Source organism: Pristiophorus japonicus, chromosome 5, assembly GCF_044704955.1.
Source record: "Pristiophorus japonicus isolate sPriJap1 chromosome 5, sPriJap1.hap1, whole genome shotgun sequence".
In the NCBI taxonomy this organism is placed as follows: Eukaryota; Metazoa; Chordata; class Chondrichthyes; family Pristiophoridae; genus Pristiophorus; species Pristiophorus japonicus.
Window position 1 is genome coordinate 71727242 of NC_091981.1, and position 19670 is coordinate 71746911.

A 19670-nucleotide genomic window follows, 5' to 3' on the forward strand; every position below is an offset into this window, starting at 1 on the left:
ATCCTGTGTTTGTACTCACTTATGGACATGGTCCCAAATGGCTTGCTGGCACAGTCATAGCCAAAAAAGGGAGTAGGGTGTTTCAGGTCAAATTGGCCAATGGACTAACGTGCAGAAAACATTTGGACCAAATCAAATTGCGGTTCATCAACCCAAAGAAGACACCACCAACTTTGACCCTCCAACACACACACACAAGTGGCAACCGACCACGAAGTCGAACTCACCATCCCCAGCAGCCCGGCAAGGCCGGCTGCCCAACAGCCCAGTGAAGAACTAACCAACTCACCCACACCCGCATTTGTACCGAGATGATCGACAAGGGAACGAAAAGCCCCAGATCGTCTCCCCCTGTAAATAAGTGTACTACTAACTTTACGAGGGAGTGATGTTATGTATTTAACCCTTGGTAACCTGCATCACACCATCACTAGAGGGCCTAGCTGTTGGTGTCCCAAGGGATCCCAGCATCACTTGGGAGCACGGTATATAAGCAGACCACCACGAGGTACCTGCACTCTCGAGTCTTATTAAAGGAGCTAAGATCACACTCACTCATTGCTCACAGTATTCAGTTTCATCCTTTATTATGTGCGTATCACTCGTGCTCGTGCTGTTGGGGAGGGTTTAAACTAATATAGCAGGGGGATGGGAATCTATGCAGGGATGCAGATGGAAGCAAAAAGGGGGCAGAAGCAAAAGGTAGGAAAGAGAAAAGTAAGAGTGGAGGGCAGAGAAATCAAGGTCAAAAATCAAAAAGGTCCACATTTCAATATAATTCTAAAAGGACAAAGTGCTTAAAAAAAACAAGCCTGAAGGCTCTGAGTCTCAATGCGAGGAGTATTCATAATAAGGTGGATGAACTGACTGCGCAGATAGTTGTTAATGGATATGATGTAATTGGGATTACTGAGACATGGCTCCAGGGTGACCAAGGCTGGGAACTCAACATCCAGGGGTATTCAATAGTCAGGAAGGATAGACAGAAAGGAAAAGGAGGAGGGGTAACGTTACTGGTTAAAGGGAGATTAACGCAATAGTAAGGAAGGACATTAGCTTGGATGATGTGGAATCTATATGGGTAGAGCTGCGAAACACCGAAGGGCAGAAAATGTTAGTGGGAGTTGTGTACAGACCACCAAACAGTAGTAGTGAGGTTGGGGATGGCATCAAACAGGAAATTAGGGATGCTTGCAATAAATGTACAGCAGTTATCATGGGTGACTTTAATCTACATATAGATTGGGCTAACCAAACTGGTAGCAATAGTGTGGAGGAGGATTTCCTGGAGTATATAAGGGATGGTTTTCAGGACCAATATGTTGAGGAACCAATTAGAGAGCAGGCCATCCTAGACTGGGTCTTGTGTCATGAGAGAGGATTAATTAGCAATCTGGTCGTGCGAGGCCCCTTGGGGAAGAGTGACCATAATATGGTAGAATTCTTCATTAAGGTGGAGAGTGACACACGAATTCAGAGACTGGGGTCCCGAACTTAAAGAAAGGTAACTTTGATGTTATGAGACGTGAATTGGCTAGGATAGACTGGCGAATTCTTCTTAAAGGGTTGACGGTAGAAAGGCAATGGCAGACATTTAAAAATCACATTGATGAACTATAGCAGTTGTACAATCCTGTCTGGTGTAAAAGTAAAACGGGGAAGGTGGCTCAACCACGGCTAACAAGGGAAATTAGGGATAGTGTTAAATCCAAGGAATAGGCATATAAATTGGCCAGAAAAAGCAGCAAACCTGAGGACTGGGAGAAATTTAGAATTCAGTAGAGGAGGACTAAGGATTTAATTAAGAGGGGGAAAATAGAGTATGGGAGTAAGCTTACAGGGAACATAAAAACTGACTGCAAAAGCTTCTATAGATATGTGAAGAGAAAAAGATTAGTGAAGAGTAATGTAGGTCCCCTGCAGTCAGAATCAAGTGAATTAATAATGGGGAACAAGGAAATGGCAGACCACTTGAACAAATACTTTAGTGAAGACAGAACCAAAGAAGACACAAATAACCTCCCAAAAATACTAGAGGACAGAGGGTCTAGGAGGAACTGAGAGAAATCCGTATTAGTCAGGAAATCGTGTTGGGGAAATTGATGGGATTGAAGGCCGATAAATCTCCAGGGCCTGATAGTCTGCATTCCACAGTACTTAAGGAAGTGACCCGAGAAATAGTAGATGCATTGGTCATAATTTTCAAACATTGCATGAACTCTGGATCAGTTCCTATGGATTGGAGGGTAGATAATGTAACTCCACTTTTTAAAAAAGGCGGGAGCGAAATCAGGGAATTATAGACTGGTTAGCCTGATGTCGGTAGTGGGGAAAATGCTGGAGCCATTTCTCCGTAATCCCAATTACGTCAAATCCGTTAACAGCTATCTGTGCTGTTAATTCATCCACCTTATTACGAATGCTCCTCGCATTGAGACACAGCCTTCAGGCTTGTTTTTTTTAAACACTCTTTGTCATTTTAGAATCATAGAAACATAGACATAGAAACATAGAAAATAGGTGCAGGAGCAGGCCATTCAGCCCTTCTAGCCTGCACCGCCATTCAATGAGTTCATGGCCGAACATGAAACTTCAGTACCCCCTTCCTGCTTTCTCGCCATACCCCTTGATCCCCCGAGTAGTAAGGACTTCATCGAACTCCCTTTTGAATATATTTAGTGAATTGGCCTCCATTACTTTCTGTGGTAGAGAATTCCACAGGTTCACCACTCTCTGGGTGAAGAAGTTTCTCCTCATCTCGGTCCTAAATGGCTTACCCCTTATCCTTAGATTGTGACCCCTGGTTCTGGACTTCCCCAACATTGGGAACATTCTTCCTGCATCTAACCTGTCTAAACCCGTCAGAATTTTAAACGTTTCTATGAGGTCCCCTCTCATTCTTCTGAACTCCAGTGAATACAAGCCCAGTTGATCCAGTCTTTCTTGATAGGTCAGTCCCGCCATCCTGGGAATCAGTCTGGTGAATCTTCGCTGCACTCCCTCAATAGCAAGAATGTCCTTCCTCAAGTTAGGAGACCAAAACTGTACACAATATTCCAGGTGTGGCCTCACCAAGGCCCTGTACAACTGTAGCAACACCTCCCTGCCCCTGTACTCAAATCCCCTCGCTATGAAGGCCAACATGCCATTTGCTTTCTTAACCGCCTGCTGTACCTGCATGCCAACCTTCAATGACTGATGTACCATGACACCCAGGTCTCGTTGCACCTTCCCTTTTCCTAATCTGTCACCATTCAGATAATAGTCTGTCTCTCTGTTTTTACCACCAAAGTGGATAACCCCACATTTATCCACATTATACTTCATCTGCCATTCATTTGCCCACTCACCTAACCTATCCAAGTCACTCTGCAGCCTCATAGCATCCTCCTCGCAGCTCACACTGCCACCCAACTTAGTGTCATCCGCAAATTTGGAGATACTACATTTAATCCCCTCGTCTAAATCATTAATGTACAATGTAAACAGCTGGGGCCCCAGCACAGAACCTTGCGGTACCCCACTAGTCACTGCCTGCCATTCTGAAAAGTACCCATTTACTACTCCTCTTTGCTTCCTGTCTGACAACGAGTTCTCAATCCACGTCAGCACACTACCCCCAATCCCATGTGCTTTAACTTTGCACATTAATCTCTTTTGTGGGACCTTGTCGAAAGCCTTCTGAAAGTCCAAATATACCACATCAACTGGTTCTCCTTTGTCCACTTTACTGGAAACATCCTCAAAAAATTCCAGAAGATTTGTCAAGCATGATTTCCCTTTCACAAATCCATGATGACTTGCACCTATCATGTCACCATTTTCCAAATGCGCTGCTATGACATCTTTAACAATTGATTCCATAATTTTACCCACTACTGAGGTCAGGCTGACCAGTCTATAATTCCCTGTTTTCTCTCTCCCTCCTTTTTTAAAAAGTGGGGTTACATTGTCTACCCTCCACTCGATAGGAAGTGATCCAGAGTCAATGGAATGTTGGAAAATGACTGCCAATGCATCCGCTATTTCCAAGGCCACCTCCTTAAGTACTCTGGGATGCAGTCCATCAGGTCCTGGGGATTTATCGGCCTTCAATCCCATCAATTTCCCCAACACAATTTCCCAACTAATAAAGATTTCCCTCAGTTCCTCCTCCTTACTAGACCCTCTGACCCCTTTTATATCCGGAAGGTTGTTTGTGTCCTCCTTAGTGAATACCGAACCAAAGTACTTGTTCAATTGGTCTGCCATTTCTTTGTTCCCCGTTATGACTTCCCCTGATTCTGACTGCAGGGGACCTCCGTTTGTATTTACTAACCTTTTTCTCTTTACATACCTATAGAAACTTTTGTAATCCGCCTTAATGTTCCCTGCAAGCTTCTTCTCGTACTCCATTTTCCCTGCCCTAATCAAACCCTTTGTCCTCCTCTGCTGAGTTCTAAATTTCTCCCAGTCCCTGGGTTCGCTGCTATTTCTGGCTAATTTGTATGCCACTTCCTTGGCTTTAATACTATCCCTGATTTCCCTAGATAGCCACGGTTGAGCCACCTTCCCTTTTTTATTTTTACGCCAGACAGGAATGTACAATTGTTGTAATTCATCCATGCGGTCTCTAAATGTCTGCCATTGCCCATCCACAGTCAACCCCTTAAGTATCATTCGCCAATCTATCCTAGCCAATTCACGCCTCATACCTTCAAAGTTACCCTTCTTTACGTTCTGGACCATGTTCTCTGAATTAACTGTTTCATTCTCCATCCTAATGCAGAATTCCACCATATTATGGTCACTCTTCCCCAAGGGGCCTCGCACAATGAGATTGCTAATTAATCCTCTCTCATTACACAACACCCAGTCTAAGATGGCCTCCCCCCTAGTTGGTTCCTCGACATATTGGTCTAGAAAACCATCGCTTATGCACTCCAGGAAATCCTCCTCCACCGTATTGCTTCCAGTTTGGTTAGCCCAATCTATGTGCATATTAAAGTCACCCATTATAACTGCTGCACCTTTATTGCATGCACTCCTAATTTCCTGTTTGATGCCCTCCCCAACATCACTACTACTGTTTTGAGGTCTGCACACAACTCCAGGTTGTAATGTGGCCCTTTTTGATTTTTGCCTTTGATTTCTCTGCCCTCCACTTTTCCTTATCTCCTTTCTTCCTTTTGCTTCTGCCCCCATTTTACTTCCCTCTGTCTCCCTGCATAGATTCCCACCCCCTGCCATATTAGTTTAAACCCTCCCCAACAGCACTAGCAAACACTCCCCTAGGACATCGGTTCCGGTCCTGCCCAGTTGCAGACCGTCCGATTTGTACTGGTCCCACCTTCCACAGAACCGGTTCGAATGTCCCAGGAATTTAAATCCCTCCCTCTTGCACCATTCCTCAAGCCACGCATTCATCTTAACTATCCTGCTATTTCTACTCTGACTAGCTTGTGGCACTGGTAGCAATCCTGAGATTACTACCTTTGAGGTCCTACTTTATAATTTAACTCCTCGCTCCCTAAATTCAGCTTGTAGGACCTCATCCTGTTTTTTACCTATATCGTTGGTACCTATATACACCATGACAACTAGCTGTTCACCCTCCTTCTCCAGAATGCCCTGCAGCTGCTCTGAAGACATCCTTGACCCTTGCACCAGGGAGGCAACATACCATCCTGGAGTCTCGATTGCAGCCGCAGAAATGCCTATTACACATAGAATCCCCTACCACTATAGTTCTCCCACTCTCTTTCCTGCCCTCCTGTGCAGTAAAGCCACCCATGGTGCCATGAACTTGCCTGCTGCTGCCTTCCCCTGATGAGCCATCTCCCCCATCAGTATCCAAAGTGGTATATCTGTTTTGGAGGGAGATGACCACTGTGGACCCCTGGACTACCTTCCTACTCCGCTCTGCCTGATTTTCACCCATTCCCTATCTGCCTGTGTAACCTTTATGTACGGTGTGACCAACTCACTAAACGTGCTATTCAGAACTTAAGAACAGGAGTAGGCCATCGAGCCCCTCGAGCCTGCTCCGCCATTCAATAAGATCATGGCTGATCTGGTCGTGGACTCAGCTCCACTTACCCGCCCTCTCCCTGTAACCCTTAATTCCCTTATTGCTTAAAATTCTATCTATCTTTGACTTGAAAACATTCAATGAGCCAGCCTCAACTGCTTCCTTGGGCAGAGAATTCCACAGATTCACAACCCTCTGGGAGAAGAAATTCTTTCTCAACTCGGTTTTAAATTGGCTCCCCCGTATTTTGAGGCTGTGCACCCCAGTTCTAGTCTCCCCCACCAATGGAAACAACCTCTCTGCCTCTATCTTGTCTATCCCTTTCATTATTTTAAATGTTTCTATAAGATCACTCCTCATCCTTCTGAACTCCAAGGAGTAAGGACCCAGTCTACTCAATCTATCATCATAAGGTAACCCCCTCATCTCCGGAATCAGCCTAGTGAATCGTCTCTGTACCCCTTCCAAAGCTAGTATATCCTTCCTTAAGTAAGGTGACCAAAACTGCACGCAGTACTCCAGGTGCGGCCTTACCAATACCTTATACAGTTGCAGCAACACCTCCCTGCTTTTGTACTCCATCCCTTTCGCAATGAAGGCCAACATTCCATTTGCCTTCCTGATTACCTGCTGCACCTGCAAACTAACCTTTTGGGATTCATGCACAAGGACCCCCAGGTCCCTCTGCACCAAAGCATGTTGTAATTTCTCCCCATTCAAATAATATTCCCTTTTACTGTTTTTTTTTCCCAAGGTGGATGACCTCACACTTTCCGACATTGTATTCCATCTGCCAAACCTTAGCCCATTCGTTTAACCTATCCAAATCTCCTTGCAGCCTCTCTGAGTCCTCTACACAACCCACTTTCCCACTAATCTTAGTGTCATCTGCAAATTTTGTTGCACTACACTCTGTCCCCTCTTCTAGGTCATCTGTGTATATTGTAAACAGTTGTGGTCCCAGCACTGATCCCTGTGGCACACCACTAACCACTGATTTCCAACCTGAAAAGGACCCATTTATCCCGACTCTGCTTTCTGTTCGCCAGCCAATTCTCTATCCATGCTAATACATTTCCTCTGACTCCGCGTACCTTTATCTTCTGCAGTAACCTTTTGTGTGGCACCTTATCGAATGCCTTTTGGAAATCTAAATACACCACATCCATCGGTACACCTCTATCCACCACGCTCGTTATATCCTCAAAGAATTCCAGTAAGTTAGTTAAACATGATTTCCCTTTCATGAATCCATGCTGCGTCTGCTTGATTGCACTATTCCTATCCAGATGTCCCGCTATTTCTTCCTTAATAGTTTCAAGCATTTTCCCCACTACAGATGTTAAACTAACCGGCCTATAGTTACCTGCCTTTTGCCTGCCCCCTTTTTTAAACAGAGGCGTTACATTAGCTGCTCTCCAATCCACTGGTACCCCCCCAGAGTCCAGAGAATTTTGGTAGATTATAACAAATGCATCTGCTATAACTTCCGCCATCTCTTTTAATACCCTGGAATGCATTTCATCAGGACCAGGGGACTTGTCTACCTTCAGTCCCATTAGTCTGTCCAGCACTACCTCCCTAGTGATAGTGATCATCTCAAGGTCCTCCCTTCCCACGTTCCTATGACCAGCAATTTTTGGCATGGTTTTTGTGTCTTCCACTGTGAAAACGGAAGCAAAATAATTGTTTAAGGTCTCAGCCATTTCCACATTTCCCATTATTAAATCCCCCTTTTCATCTTCTAAGGGACCAACATTTACTTTAGTCACTCTTTTCCGTTTTATATATCTGTAAAAGCTTTTACTATCTGTTTTTATGTTTTGCGCAAGTTTACCTTCGTAATCTATCTTCCCTTTCTTTATTGCTTTTTTAGTCATTCTTTGCTGTTGCTTAAAATTTTCCCAATCCTCTAGTTTCTCACTAACCTTGGCCACCTTATATGCATTGGTCTTTGATTTGATACTTTCCTTTATTTCCTTGGTTATCCACGGCTGGTTATCTCTTCTCTTGCCGCCCTTCTTTTTCACTGGAATATATTTTTGTTGCGCATTATGAAAGAGCTCCTTAAAAGTCCTCCACTGTTCCTCAATTGTGCCACCGTTTAGTCCTTGTTTCCAGTCTACTTTAGGCAACTCTGCCCTCATCCCACTGTAGTCCCCTTTGTTTCAGCATAATACGCTCGTTTCTGACACAACTTCCTCATCCTCAATCTGTATTACAAATTCAACCATATTGTGATCACTCATTCCGAGAGGATCTTTTATGAGGAGATCGTTTATTTTTCCTGTCTCGTTACACAGGACCAGATCCAAGATGGCTTGCTCCCTTGTAGGCTCTGTTACATACTGTTCTAAGAAACAATCTCGTATGCATTCTATGAATTCCTCCTCCAGGCTACCCCCTGCGATTTGATTTGACCAATCGATATGTAGGTTAAAATCCCCCATAACTACTGCCGTTCCTTTTTCACATACCTCCATTATTCCCTTGATTATTGCCCGCCCCACCATGAAGTTATTATTTGGGGGCCTATAAACTACACCGACCAGTGACTTTTTCCCCTTACTATCTCTAATCTCCACCCACAATGATTCAACATTTTTTTCATTGGAGCCAATATCATCCCTCACAACTGCCCTGATATCATCCTTTATTAACAGAGCTACCCCACCTCCTTTCCCTTCTTGCCTATCTTTCTGAATCGTCAGATACCCCTGTATGTTTAATTCCCATTCTTGGCCACCTTGCAACCATGTCTCTGTAATGGCCACCAAATCATACCCATTTGTAATGATTTGTGCCGTCAACTCATTTATTTTATTTCGAATGCTGCGTGCATTTAGGTAGAGTGTTTTCATCCTAGTTTTTAAACCATGATTTTTAGTTTTTACCCCTCCTGCAGCCCTTTTATATTCAGTGGCCCTTTTTGTTTCTTGCCTTTGGTTTCTCTGCCCTCCATCCTCAGCATCGCGGATGCTCCAGAGTGAATCCATGTGCAGCTCCAGTGCCGCAATGTGGTGTGACAGGAGCTGCAACTGGATACACTTCCTGCACATGTTAAAAAAGCATATGGATTCCTTGGATCGATGAGGCTAAATCTTTATAAAATGGTTATGTCTCAGCTGGAGTATTGTGGACGATTCTGGGCACCACACTTCATTAAAGATGTAAAGGCCTTAGAAAGGGTACAGAGGAGGTTTACCAGGGTGTTACCAGGGATGAGGGACTTCAGTTATGAAGAGTGGTTGGAAAGGTTAGGACTGATCTCTTTGCACAGAGGTGTTTCAAGGCGATAGGTTTTGCAAGGATCAATAACCAGAGGACATGGATTTAAAATCATTGACAAAAGATCTAGAAGGGATATGAGGAGAATTTTTTTCACTGAGTTTTCAGAATCTGGAACGCTCAACCTGAAAAGGTGGTAGAAGCTGATTCCATAAGTAATTTTAAAAGGGAGTTGGACAGGTACTTGAGTTTGAGGAACTTGTAGGTATAGACAAAATGTGGGGGCGAGGGTCTAAGCATGACTGCTCTTTCAAAGAATGAGCACAGGTACTATAAATCTATGTTTCTATAAATCTATGATGTGCAAATTTTGCATATGTGCAGTGTTGAACTGTTGAAAACTTCAAATTGATCAAAAATCTCTTAATCATAAGATGAGTGAAAATGAGGTGGACATTTGTCACATTTTAGCTCATCCACCTGGACGCATCCTAAAAGCCGCCCCACCCACCTCACAGATGCCTAGCAACCCGCAGTATTTAAGTTACTTTTTTTTTCCTTCCCTGCCATCCTAAAAGTTCATTCTAAGTGTTTGGATGCAAAATCTTCATGCCAATGATCCCAAATTTGCCTTTTTAGTTCCCTATGTCCTTGAGTCATGTTCATCTTCAAGTGTTCCAGATTTAACTTTTCGAAACTATTTACTATCTTTTAACTTCTCCTAACATCCCCTTTCAGTTCACCATGCAGGGCTACAAGTCCTACTTTTCTCCATGATTTTTGAGAATTTTAAAAACTTTGTGGCTCTTCTCTGCACAGTTTCAGACTTGAATGCCTCCTTTTGTTTCCTGGTAACTAAAACTGGAGATATTGTTCAACATTGGGGCTGGAAATATTTTAAGGGAATCACGGATACATTTTTGATGGGCAGGGTTATTGATGTCTATTGGAGATGAATATTACTATGATTCTTGGAAATCAGCCTAATGAATGGAAATCAATTGGAATATCTGGGAGGGTAGAAAGGAGGGAGGGATGAGGTTTGTTTGTAAGTATGTCTGTTGCTCCACCTTGGCTAACCATAGTCTCCTGGAACTTGCTCAATTTCCTTGGGTAGTTGTAGGAATTTCCCAGCTTTTTTCCTGATATTGGCCACAGTTTTGATTAATTTTTCCGGCCCTAGGATTAGTATTACTAGGGAAGCTGGGGTATGAGATTGCGCCATCTAATCAGTCAGATCAACATGGATTGGGCCTTTCTTTACATATGCAACAAACTTCAACCTTACTTGATGAGGTAGAATAATGTATTTAAATTTGGACAGAAATAAAGAATTTGTAAAGAATGTTGGAGTCGTGTTCCTGACATTTAGATTACAGATCCAGAAACAGAACATGTGCCTTCAGAATGTGCTTCTACAGTTATCAAATTGTTTCTTTTCTGCACTGCAGTGGATTGACTCAAATTTCATGTGGTGGAGATGTGGCTCCATTCACAACCACCCTTTGCTTTCTCTGGTTTAGCCAGTTTTCAATAGGGTTCCCAATCCTCTTGGAATGACCAGGAGTCAGGAATTGGTAAGGAGCTCAAATTGGGAGAGGCTCGACAATTGTGGGGACAGATGGAGATTAGGGAATGGGAGCTCTGGAAGAGATGGGGCTTTTAATCAGGGATGCTCAATTGGGTGGGTGTAGGTACTAGCATTTCCTGCAGAGCCGAGAGCAGCATCAGCAAAATGGTGAGTTGGGAGTGGTCCTGCGAAGAGCAGCCTGTAAAGGGGAAACCTGAAGACCTTACTGTGGGTAAATAGTGAAAGATTGTTTCTACCAGTGGGCCAATGAGAAACCAGGGAATGGATACCAAGGACTCACTTAGAACTAATGGGAAAGGGAGGAGAAAGATTCTTCAACTGAGGGCTATTAAACTATGGGATTCTTCACCACTTGTGGCGCTAGAGGTAGAGCCCAAATGTTAATTTAAAAAGGGAAAGGGATAAATATTCGAAAAGGAGGAATATCGAAGTAACTTGGGAATGGGGTTACAGGAGAGAATCGGTTTCAGGGCCGGATGGTCTCCACCTGTGCTATAATTTCTATAATTCTATGAAAACTCTCCTTGATTGTGACTAAGCCCAGGGAGTGGTTTAGAAATGTTGGTGCTGTGCTGAGTTTTGGACAATGTGCCCTGAGAGAAGAGCCCAAAACACTGCCCTTCGAGAGATCTGGGTTGTTCAGGCAGGTGTTTGTACCAGTTGGTTTTAACATGTGAAGTCCAAGTGCAGATCAGATCTGACCCAGTGTCCAAGTTCAGAGTTGTCACCTTTGAATGGAGTTGTATTCCAAGGAGATGGGAAGAGATATTGGGCCTATTAAAAGTGGCATTGTCTGGGGAGCCTGACCACATCTTTTGTAACTGAGTTATTGTATTGCTGTTGGTTGAGGGGTATCTGAGTGGTGCCACTCTTACTACTGGTTTTCAGTTCCACCTCAGTGAGCTACCATTAGTTACAGGTAGCATCAAAGTTACTCCCACCTCTGGTTTCTCCTCTGTGAATCACTTCCCCACCCTCAGTTTCCCCTTTCCCTTCTTCACCTGCTCATGGGGGACCTCCTGGTTCTTGGAACTTCACAACAGTTGCTGGTGCAAAACCATGAGCAAAGATACTCAGCTACAGGGACCCAAGATTTATAAGGTAAACGCAATAACATTTGTAAATGTCATGTGGTCAGACCTCCAGCAATGCTGCCAACCAGAGCTGATGACCCCTAATTTTCAATCCACCTCAAACTTGCCTGTTCCACTGTTCCTGCCATGTGGACTAATCACATGTGTGGCATGGTTTCAAAAGTCTTGTTGACATTTAAATAATCACATCCACTGAATCTGTATTATTAACAAAACCCAACATCTCCTCAAAAATCTCTGGTTAATTTGTTAGGCAAGACCTTCCTCCAATAAATCAATGCTGGCTCCCCCTCTCCATACAGAGAGATATCAATGTATTGGCCAGGTGGCAGAACAGTGGCAAATGGAATTCAATTCGGATAAGTGTGAGGTCATGCATTTGGGGAGGTCTAATAAGGCAAGGGAATACACATTAAATGGTACGACACTGAAAAGTCCACATGCAGGTCCACATATCCCTGAAGGTAGCAGACCAGGTAGATAAGGTGGTTAAGAAGGCATATGGAATACTTGACTTTATTAGTCGAAGCATGGAATACATGAGCAAGGAGGTTATGCTTGAACTGTATAAAACACTGGTTAGGCCGCAGCTGGAGTACTATGCAGTTCTGGTCACCACATTACAAGAAAGATATGATTGCACTGGAAAGGATCAGAGGAGATTTACAAGAATGTTGTCTGGACTGGAATTTTGGCTATGAAGGAAAGATTGGAGATGCTCGGTCTGTTTTCTTTGGAACAGAGGAAGCTAAGGGGAGATCTGATTGAGGTGTATAAAATTATGAGGCCTCAATAGAGTGGATAGGAAGGACCTGTTTCCCTTTACAGAGGGGTCAACAACCAGGGGACATAGATATAAAGTAATTGGGGGGAGGTTTAGAGGAGATATGAGAGGAAATTTCTTCACCCAGATGGTGGTGGGGGTCTGGAACTCACTTCACTGCCTGAAAGGGTGGTAGAGGCAGAAAGCTTTCACCACATTTAAAATATACTTGGATGGGCACTTAAAATGTTGTAACCTACGGCTATGGACCAAGAGCTGGAAAGTGGGATTAGGCTGGATAGCTCTTTGTTGGCCAACGCGGACACGATGGGCCGAAATGTTCTCCTACCGTGCTGTAAATTTCTGTGACTCTATGATTCTCTGCCATACCTTGTCTTTGTCTTTGTTTCACTATCCCCTATTTAAGGAGCTAGAATTCGAGGCAAATAAATTACCAGGCCTTGATCACATGCATTCTAGATTGTTAAAGAAAGTTAGAAAGATTCTGACTATAATTTATCATCCTTCTTGGATGCATAAGGACTAGAGGGTAGCAATACAAAATCTCTGTTTGATTGGAAGATGAGGATAACCCAGGCAAATTATAGGCAAGTTCGTCTTAACGTTAGTTGTGGGCAAACTCTTAAAATTCATAGTTCAAGATAAAATTAGTGAGCATTTACAAATACATGGGAAAATTGAGGATAGCCAGCATGAATTTGTTGTGCCACAACAAATATTAGAATTGCTTTCCTTAGTTTCTTTCTAAAGATTCATGGTGCTACATACTTTTCAAATCCTGGGCACTACTCTCATTTTTAATGATTCCCTAAAGGCCTTGACCAATTTCATAGCCACTTTAAGCAACCTTGTGTGAAGTCCTGCCAGGCCTAGTACTATGAATTCCTTTAACTTTCTCCATTTGCTTGATTTTATTATTTCATTTCTTTCACCAATTCTATTTTCTCTGACCCCTTTTGAGACATTCCATGTGGGAGAGATTAGTACCATATTGTCACCCTAAATAACAGCAAATGGTATTAGCCTTACTGTTATTTTGACAACAAAATACGTGCCAATAGAAAAAAAAAGGTCTAAGGATTTGGAGCCAAGGCAGGTGGATGGTAAGTTACAGATCTGCCATGATCCAGTTGAATGGCAGAACAGGTTCGAGAGGCTGAATGGCCTACTCGTGTCCTTGTGTGCCCATGTTCCTATGTCAGTTGATACCAATTTGATTGTCTTGGCTTTTGCAGCAAGATAACATATTTGTAGAATCAAACAGCTGGTCAAGATTTCTTTATTTTTTTTCAATCCTGCTGAGTACAACTTTTAATATTTTGCTTATTTCTAAAAGGTTGCAGAAATTGAACATGTTCGAGGAGGCAGTTGTCAAGGAACTGAAGAACTTTGAGGAAGATACACAAACTTTGAAGAACTTGGAAGAAGAAACCTTAGTATGTGGTCATTTTATTTTTAATAAAGTGTACTCTTTCTTCCCACCTACCACATAATAAAGGTTTAATTTCTCTCCAAAAACAGAACTTTTGGAAGCAGCAGTCTCTCAAGTTCTCTCAATTTTATGAAAACCAAGAGCAAAGGTGAGGTCATGTGTACTTCTGTTGATTTTGTGTATTTTTTTTCTTTTTCTGTGTCCATCTGTCTCGCTGAAGAAAAGCAGCTTACATTCATATAGTGTCTTTAATGTAGTAAAATATGCCAAAGCACTTCACATGAGGGTAATCAGACAAAAATGAGGGTAATCAGACAAAAAGGAGGAGACAGATTGTTCAAAGAGGTGGATTTTAAGAAGTGTCTTAAGGAGGGCATTCCAGAGCTTAAGGCCTAGACAACTGAAGGCACTGCCACCAATAATGGGGTGAAAGAAGACAAGGATGCACAAGAGGCCAGAGGAAGAAACAGAGATCCCAGAGGAGTGTAGGGCTGAAGTATGTTAGCGATCGGGTGAATGAGATCATGAAGGGACTTGGATCAGAAGGATGAGAATTTTAAATTTGAGGACAGGTGGGCAGTCAGATGCCTAGCAAGACCACCTCTTGGGTTGGTGGATCCCTGCTGCAGTGGTCACTTCTGCTACGTCATCCTGCGAGCTGTTGGAGGTCTTGGGCTAGTAACCAGCATTGATCCATCTCGGAGGTTAAAACTTGACCAGGGTGTTTGGCCACAGCCAGCATTAATCCACCTGGAAGAAGTCTCCCCACCTAACTGCCTGCTTTCTCCTCCCGGTCACCTATTTTTATACTTTATTTCAATGGCCAGAGGGAGGGCATCACCAACAGTCCCGTCCCCTCCTGCTGAAGTCAGCTTCTCCCCTATCTCTGTGCTAGTTTATTGTCTTATTGGCTCCACACTGTCTTCTCTAGGCACCTGTAGGAGCATCTTGTTTATTCTACCGCTTGGGCTGTCCTCCTTTATCACTTCAAGTATGTGTAGGGAGGTCTTGTCCTTGTTAACCTCTAGACCTTTGTTCTTATCAGATCTTCGCTGACATTCCTTTAGCCAGCTTTCAGCTGCTGGGTTGCAAAGCCTGTTTTTCACAGGTTTATTATCCCTTTATAACTTTAAGATTTCTTTGGATTTAAGACCCAACTTTGCGGTTTAAAGATTTCTTACAATTCTACCCTACATAAACTTGATGTGATCCAATACTTGGCTGCCCATGTCCTAACCCGCAGCAAATCCCGCTCACCCATCACCCCTGTGCTCACTGACCTACATTGGCTCCCGGTTAAGCAACGCCTCGATTTCAAAATTCTTATCCTTGTTTTCACCCCTCCCTATCTCTGTAATCTTCTCCAGCCCCACAATCCCCCAAGCTATCTCCGCTCCTCTATTTCTGCCTTCTTGAATATCCCTGATTATAATCACATAACCATTGGGGAGAGGGGAGAGAGGCTGGAGGGAGGGGATGGGGAGGGGGGGGGGGGAGGAGAGCAAGAGGATGGGGAGATTGGTGGGTGAGAGAGGGAGAGATCGGAGGGGGGGGGAAGAGAGGTGGTCAGCAACTTGGTGGAGAGGCGGGTAAAGGGTACAGAGAACACTGAGGATGGTGGAAGAATGTGATCCAGGTCTAAGGTGGGGGGGTTGAGAGCGAGGATATGATCCAGATGGTACGGCACTGTCACGATTAATTTCATATCCAATAAACCTGTTAACAATCTGTGACCCCCACACACTGTTCCATCTATGGTGGTGGGGGCAGGGGGGTAGAGGTCGGAAACTTTGGGGGGTGGGGGGAGATGTTCATGAATCTGTGGGGGAGAAACTTGGGCAGGTGAAGATGGTCAGAATTCTAGGTGTGGGGAAAAGTTGTCAGGAACTTGGCCAAGGGGTGGGAGAGGTCAGAAACTTGAGCGGGTGGTGCGGGGGAAACACAGAAACATAAAAAATAGGTGCAGGAGTAGGCCATTCAGCCCTTCGAGCCTGCACCACCATTTGATGAGATCATGACTGATCATTCCCTCAGTACCCCTTTCCTGCTTTCTCTCCATACCCCTTGATCCCTTTAGCAGTAAGGGCCATATCTAACTCCCTCTTCAATATATCCAATGAACTGGCATCAACAACTCTCTGCGGCAGGGAATTCCACAGGCTAACAACTCTGTGTGAAGAAGTTTCTCCTCATCTCAGTCCCAAATGGCCTACCCCTTATCCTAAGACTATGTCCCCTGGTTCTGGACTTCCCCAACATCGGGAACAACCTACCTGCATCTAACCTGTCCAGTCCCGTCAGAATCTTGTATGTTTCTATGAGATCCCCTCTCATCCTTCTAAACTCCAATGTATAAGGGCCCAGTTGATCCAGTCTCTCCTCATATGTCAATCCTGCCATCTTGGGAATCAGTCTGGTGAACCTTCACTGCACTCCCTCAATAGCAAGAACGTCCTCCTTCAGATTAGGAGACCAAAATTTAACACAATATTCCAGGTGAGGCTTCACCAAGGCCCTGTACAACTGCAGTAAGACCTCCCTGTTCCTATACTGAAATTCCCTAGCCATGAAAGCCAACATACCAGTTACTGCCTGCTGCACCTGTATGCCAACTTTCAAAGACTGATGAACCATGATACCCAGGTCTCGTTGCACCTCCCCGTTTCCTAATCAGCCACCATTCAGATAATATTCTGTCTTCGTGTTTTTGTCCCCAAAGTGGATACCCTCACATTTATCCACATTCTACTGCATCTGCCATGCATTTGCCCACTCACCTAATCTGTCTAAGTCACCCTGCAGCCTCTTAGCGTCCCCCTCACAGCTCACACCGCCACCCAGTTTAGTGTTGTCTGCAAACTTGGAGATATTACATTCAATTCCTTCATCCAAATCATTGATGTATATTGTAAAGAGCTGGGGTCCCAGCACTCAGCCTGCGGCACTCCACTGGTCACTGTCTGCCATTCTGAAAAGGACCCGTTTATCCCGACTCTCTGCTTCCTGTCTGCCAACCAGTTCTCTATCTACGTCAGTATATTACCCCCAATACCATGTCCTTTGATTTTGCACACCAATCTCTTGTGTGGGACCTTGTCAAAAGCCTTTCGAAAGTCCAAATACACCACATCCACTGGTTCTCCCTTGTCCACTCTACTGGTTACATCCTCAATTTCCAGAAGATTTGTTGATCTTAATTTCCCCTTGGGGGGGGGGGGGGGGGAGGGAAAGGGTCAGAAACTTGGACTGGGGGACGAGGTCAGAAACTTGGATGGAGGGGGGGTCGGGCAAGAACTTCTTTGGGGGGTGGGGGAAGGACTTGATCTGTGAATAAGCCCTATCTGTTCCAACTGAGCTCTGTTCTGTCTGGAGTCGACAGTCAGAATGGCTCGAATTTGTCTTTGGGTGTGTCTTACCCTCCAAAGGGACCAATCAGGACTTGTCAAGGGGGCCCAATCAGAGCTTTCGGTGTTGCAAATTAATGCGTCCTATATAAATACAGGTTTGACACTTTTTAATTTTTGTGAGCTAGCAATAAGTTTTTATGAGACAAGATTGCAATGCATGGGGGAATATCTCTGATCAAGGTGCCACATAAAAGGTTACTGCACAAGATAAGAGCTCACGGGGTTGGGGGTGATATATTAGCATGGATAGAGGATTGGCTAACTAACAGAAAACAGAGCCGGGATAAATGAGTCATTTCCTGTTGGCAAACTGTAACTAGTGGGATGCTACAGGGATTAGTGCTGGGGCCTCAACTATTTACAATCTATATTCATGACTTGGATGAAGGGATCAAGCATAATGTAGCCAAATTTATTGATACAATGATAAGTGGGCAAGCAAGTTGTGAAGTGGACACACAGAATCTGCAAAGGGATATAGATAGCTAAGTGAGTGGGCAAAAATTAGGCAGATAGAGTATAATGTGGGAAAATGGGAAGTTATCCACTTTGGTAGGAAAAATAAAAAAGCAAATTATTATTTAAATGGGGAAAGATTACAAAATGCTGTGGTACAGAGGGATCTGGGGGTCCTTGTACATGAAACACAAAGTTAGCATGCAGGCACAGCAAGTAATCAGGACAGAAAATGGAATGTTGGCCTTTAATGCAAGGTGGATGGAGTATAAAAGCAGAGAAGTCCTGATCCAACTTTACAGGGCATTGGTAAGATCACACCTGGAGTACTGCGTACAGTTTTGGTCTCAGTTCTGCATTTAGTTTTAGGGAATGAAGCTGGGCAGGTGGAAGGAGTATCAGTGGAAGAGCATTTTTGTGGCAGTGATCATAATTCAGTTAGTTTTAGCATAGTTATGGATCAGGATAAAGATAAAATAGAAGTGAAGGTTCTAAATTGGGAGAAGTCCAATTTTACTAGGTTGAGAAGTGATTTAGCAAAAGTAAACAACAACATTCAAGGTAAATTAGTGTCAGAGCAGAGACATTCAAGAGGGAGGCACATGGAGTTCAGGGTAAACATGTTCCCACAAAGAAACAGGGTAGAACTGTCAAATTTAGAGCTGCCTGGATGATCAGGTGCATGCAGGGTAAGATGAGGCAAAAAAAAGCTTATATTAGATATCGAAAGCTCAATACTGCAGAAAGCCTAGAAGAGTATAGAAAGTGTAGGGATGAAATTAAGAAGGCAATTAGGAAAGCAAAGAAGGGACATGAAAAACTACTGGGAAGTAGAATCAAAGAAAACCTGAAGATATTTTATAATTACATAAAGAGCAAGAGGATAACTAAGGAAAGAGTAGGGCCTATCAGGGACCAAAATGGTGATCTGTGTATGGAGGCGGAGGATGTGGGTAAGGTACTTGATGAATACTTTGCAGCTGTCTTCACAAAAGATAGGGACGATGCAGAGATTGAAGTTAAGGAGGAAGAGAGTTAAATATTGGATGGGATAAACATAGTAAGAGAGGAAGTATTCGGGCGCTTAGCATCTTTAAAAGTAGATAAATCACCAGAGCCGGAGGAAATACATCCTAGGCTATTAAAGGAAGCGTGAGGAAATTGCAGAGGCTCTGACAATCATTTTCCAATTCTTCCTGGCTACAGGAGTGGTGCCAGAGGATTGGCAACTGCTAATGCTGTACCATTATTTGGCCCCCTCACCTGCGAGAGAACAGCCCCGCAGGTCGGCAAGTAAAAGAGCTGGAGCAGTGGGCCCTGGGACAGAGTGGCCCCCCGACCTGTGAAAGAACAGCTCCGCAAATCGGGCTATAAAAGAACTGGAGCAGCATACCACTTCAACCTCCAGCACGAGCTGCTCCAAGGATTTTGAGATGGGCGATGTCATCAAAACCCTGGTCACTGTTTTGGAGCGTGGGCAGGAACATCGGCAGGGCCCAGGTACAGAGGAGTGGGAAGGTCGGAACGGAGGAGCGGTGAGTGTTTGTGGCGGAGCTGCGACAGATGATGGTATGGTGCCCAGAAGAGCCGAGGGCCCAGGGTAAGCACGGGCCAGCCCACACTGCGATGTGTGTGCGCACTAGGTCCATGCAGCAGAGCTGGTCTCCA

The 19670-nt window shown here is 44.1% G+C and overlaps 1 protein-coding gene across 2 annotated transcripts in view; it reads left to right on the forward strand.

Annotated features, from left to right (window-relative positions):
• LOC139263827 (synaptonemal complex protein 2-like) overlaps positions 1-19670 on the forward strand; it is a 288907-nt gene that overhangs the window by 250474 nt on the left and 18763 nt on the right. Inside the window, exons 13-14 of one of the 2 annotated variants that reach the window (XM_070879880.1) lie at positions 14044-14143; positions 14229-14287. The exons of the other annotated variant lie outside the window; for it this stretch is intronic. Coding sequence (XP_070735981.1) covers positions 14044-14143; positions 14229-14287 — 159 coding nt within the window. The remainder of the gene's footprint in view (positions 1-14043; positions 14144-14228; positions 14288-19670) is intronic. 2 annotated transcript variants of the gene reach the window in all.